Genomic DNA, 3,939 nt, shown 5'->3' on the forward strand with positions numbered 1-3,939 from the left:
TATTATTTCTGTTTTATGTTTTGGTTTTTTTGGCTGTGAGGCATGTGTGATCTTAGCTTCCTAACCAGGAATCAAACCTTCACCCCCCTGCATTGGAAGGCAAAGTCTTAGCCACTGGACAGGCAGGGAAGTCTGTTCTCTCAGCTTTAATGAGCATCTCAGTGTAAATGTCTCTGAATCTAACCCAGTGGGCCCTGATTTATCCTGGTCTTCTCCCACAGTGTGCTGTATTGAAAAGACCACAGGACATGGCATCAAAGCTTCCTCAATGCTAGGACTGAAATGAATCAGACCCAGGACTTATCTAGGCAGTCCCTCTTCCTCACAATTTGCCAAGAAGAAACATTTTAGAGTTCTTGGCTTCCCTTGAAGCAGGAAGCACCTTTGAAGGACTTCTGTAATGTCCCCACCCCTAGCCCTTCCTGGGGAAGTCCAACCTGGTAGATATATAAAGAGGCACCTTGCAGCCTCCTGCTCCAACCTGCTCTTTCCTCCCTCTGAGATGGACAAGTCCCTCCTGCTGGGGCTCCCTGTCCTCCTCTGCTGCTTTCGAGGTGAGCGTCCCTGTGGTTGACAGCTGGAGAGATGTGTCCAGGATGTTGGCATGGGTCGGGCTTCCCATGACAGAGGTTCTCTAATGAGAGTTGTAGGTAACAGAAGCTGTCATTCTAATGCCATGACTTTCACACGCAATGCACCCCATCCCTGGAAGCTTCAGCAAAGTCTTAGTCTGCCTGCAGAAGGAAATAGGTAGATTATAGGGGAACTGACAAGATGTTCATAAAAGCTGGGAGGTGCATTCGTAAAATGAGGTCTGCAGAGAGTATACCTTTTTGTTTTTTTTCCTTAACAGTACTGTGCGGGTCATTTGCAGCAGACCGAGAACATGGAAGTGAGTAGAGACAGATCAGTCGTGTGGGAAGGGCAACTTGAGGGAAGGGGGAGATGAGAGGGGATGCATGAGCATTGAGGGTTGAAAGGAATCTAGGGACTAACTTTGGATTCCAGGACTTGGCCACTTTTTCCAGCAGGATGGGGCTGGGGTGGGAACTGACTTTGAGCCTGATGGAAAAATACAAGCAGCAGTTGCCAAGGCAAAGGATCCGTGTGTTAAAAGGTGAGGGAACGGGAAAGGGGGAAGTGGAATGTTGATTTTTCAGGCGCTAGCTGGCTAAATCCACAGAGTAGCAGTTTCATGGATTTCAGAGGCTTTGTCACCTTGCAGCTTTCAGCTACTTGTGAGTAAGAAAGTCAGAGAGGTCAATTAAAGTGAAGGGAATGTGGGTCTTTCTTGGGGGTCCAGTGGTTAAGAATCTGCCTGCCAAAGCAGGGGACACTGGCTCAATCCCTGGTCTGGGAAGATCCTACACACCCCAGGGCAATTACTAAGTCCGAGTTCTCTATCTAGCCCCTGAGCAGCAACAAGAGAAGCCGCTGCAATCAGAAGGCTGGGCCTTGCAACTAGAGAGTAACCCCCACTCGTGGCAACTAGAGAATGTTGGTGCGTAGCAAGGGAGACCCACAGTTCAGCCAAAAATAAAGTAATTAAAAAAAAGAAGGCAATGAGGCACTCACACACACACAAAATGTTCATTTATCTTTCTCCTTCGAGTCTGTGCTGTATCCTAAGCGGTGGTGGAGAGGCTGAGAGGCCCTCTAGAGGTGAAGAGAGTTGAAATGAGGGAGAGAAACAGAGATGCCCCGAGATGGGAACTAGGCTTTGGAGGGACAGAAGGGCCCAGAGTGGCTCCAGGTGAAAAGTTCAGAATGGGCCTTGTATGTTTACACAAGGATTACAGCGATGCGCGGGCAAGAGCAAATCTTAGAGAAAATTGCATCTAAGTGTTATTTCTCTTTGCCAGCACAGTGGATGAACTATCTGTTGATGATCGCCATTTACCTGGTGAGTATGAAGAGGATATGATCTGATGCGCTCAGCTTGGATTTTGTTCCTCTTTTCCTTATTTTCCCGCCTGTTCTATGAGCTAAAACTCCAGAGCCCTTCTCTTGGCTCAGCCTGTTTGATAGAGGTGGATGCCCTCCCTTCACGGGTCTCCAGAAGGCCCTCGGGGCTCCCAGAGGACTTCCGATTTGAAAGGGAAGATGGGTCCTTTCGCAGCAATGTTTTCACAGCTACGTCCCTGCTCTCTGGCCCAAATTATAGAAATTATTCAGTGTAGGACGTGCCACATCCAGTTTCCAAGACAGAAGTGTTCCAGAGGCAGAGGACTATGTATTGCAGTGAAAGAAGAGGCTTGCACAACTGGGAAGATTTTCAAAAGTAAGTTGTGGGTGGGGGGCGGAGGACTGGGTGGTGGAAGCAGAAAGGATATGCGGGCCACAGGAGAAAGGCGGGACCCTGCTTCAGACCAATCCTAGCGTCCCTAGTGTGAGCCACTCAGTTGCGTAGGACTCTTTAGGACCGCACGGACTGCAGCCCGCCAGACTCCTCTATGGACTTCTCCAGGCAAGAATACTGGAGTGGGTTGCCGTTTCCTACTCCAGGGGTCCAGGGGATCTTCCCAACCCAGGGATTGAACCAGAAGTCTCCTGCATTGCAGGCAGATTCTTTATTGTCTGAGCCACCAGGGAAGCTCTAGGATGACTGAATATCTCTACCCCATCACATGCCGTGATGAGAAATAGATAGAGGTGGCCTCTAGGGAGTGGGGATCTATAGCTATGGAATCAGTATTTTGAGAAGCGTGAACAAAACAGGGGAGACTAAGCTGACGGAAAAGGAAAGGCCAGTGGAGAACAGAGCTAAGTGTTGAAATGAGGCGGGCTCTTTGTTTTTTCCCGGCCTGGCCTTTCCCTGTGGGACGTTTTAAGCTGTGAAAATAGAGGGACCAGGGTCAGCAATAGATACAGGCTAAGTGGCCCTTCATAGGTAACTCTGAATAGCATGATTTCTTGGTTTTCCTATCCTTTATGCTGAGCGATACCTTAGTATTTCTAATCCTTACTTATACCAGTGTCAACATTCTCAGTGGAAACACCCAGCTCTGGCAATCCTTGAATTGCTGCTCTCATTACAGCCCCACATTCAGGGATTTTTTATTTTTTTACTTTAAACTGCTCTGCTATTGTTTCTCTTTTGGGAAGTACCCAGACTGCCACATCTTCCAATTCTTCACGTTTAAATAACCAAGACTTGAACTACACAAGGTTGTTTTGCGATGGCACCCCACTCCAGTACTCCTGCCTGGAGAATCCCATGGACGGAGGAGCCTGGAAGGCTGCAGTCCATGGGGTCGCTGAGGGTCGGACACGACTCAGCGACTTCACTTTCACGCATTGGAGAAGGAAATGGCAACCCACTCCAGTGTTCTTGCCTGGAGAATCCCAGGGACAGGGGAGCCTGGTGGGCTGCCGTCTATAGGGTCACACAGAGTCGGACACAACTAAAGTGACTTAGCAGCAGCAGCAGGCTGGGAAGTTCTTTGTTTTTGTTTTGGAAACCTCTGTGCTGATAAGTTTCTCCTTCTGCAGATGATGGCACTCTCTGGTTAACCTTCAGGGGTTGCCTAAAGAACTGCGCTAACGTGAACAACATAAAGTGGAGCGTCTACCTGGTGAACTTCAGGTGTTGCAGGAGCCATGACTTGTGCAATGAAGACATCTAGAAATCACTGGCTCTTTTCTGGCTCCAGTCTCTGGGTAGGTGACATTCTTGGCTCCACCTCTTCACAGTAATCTAAGAAAACACATTTCAGATTGGAAACACACGGCTCTGCCTTCTGCATATGTAAGAAGAAAGTCCTCTCTTTTTCCAGATTTTCTGCCATGGCCCCTGGGAGGGGGTGTATGGGGAACATCTTGAACACAAGATCAATACATCCTGCATGTTGATATAGAATCCAGTGCATTCACTGAACACCCGAGCTGCTTCAGAAAGGAAGAAGGGGGGATGAAGAGGGTAGGATGAACTGGGAAAGT

General features: G+C 48.6%; 1 protein-coding gene across 1 annotated transcript; it reads left to right on the plus strand.

The window, feature by feature from the left end:
• The first annotated feature begins 502 nt into the window (after positions 1-502).
• LOC128069269 (prostate and testis expressed protein 1-like) lies at positions 503-3,626 on the plus strand. The gene is made up of 5 exons (XM_052662574.1): positions 503-554; positions 854-892; positions 1,868-1,903; positions 2,165-2,281; positions 3,493-3,626. Exons 1-5 carry the CDS (start codon positions 503-505, stop codon positions 3,624-3,626), a joined length of 378 nt encoding a protein of 125 aa, XP_052518534.1.
• Positions 3,627-3,939: the final 313 nt, after the last annotated feature.

Source organism: Budorcas taxicolor, chromosome 25, assembly GCF_023091745.1.
Source record: "Budorcas taxicolor isolate Tak-1 chromosome 25, Takin1.1, whole genome shotgun sequence".
In the NCBI taxonomy this organism is placed as follows: domain Eukaryota; kingdom Metazoa; phylum Chordata; class Mammalia; order Artiodactyla; family Bovidae; genus Budorcas; species Budorcas taxicolor.

What these genes read in the sequence shown, in the direction of transcription:
- LOC128069269 (XM_052662574.1), top strand. Translation starts at nt 503, where the DNA reads ATGGACAAGTCCCTCCTGCTGGGGCTCCCTGTCCTCCTCTGCTGCTTT. An exon ending in CCTCCTCTGCTGCTTTCGAG is followed by an intron (nt 555 to 853) that starts GTGAGCGTCCCT and finishes TTTCCTTAACAG; the next exon opens with TACTGTGCGGGTCATTTGCA. An exon ending in TGATGATCGCCATTTACCTG is followed by an intron (nt 1,904 to 2,164) that starts GTGAGTATGAAG and finishes CCCAAATTATAG; the next exon opens with AAATTATTCAGTGTAGGACG.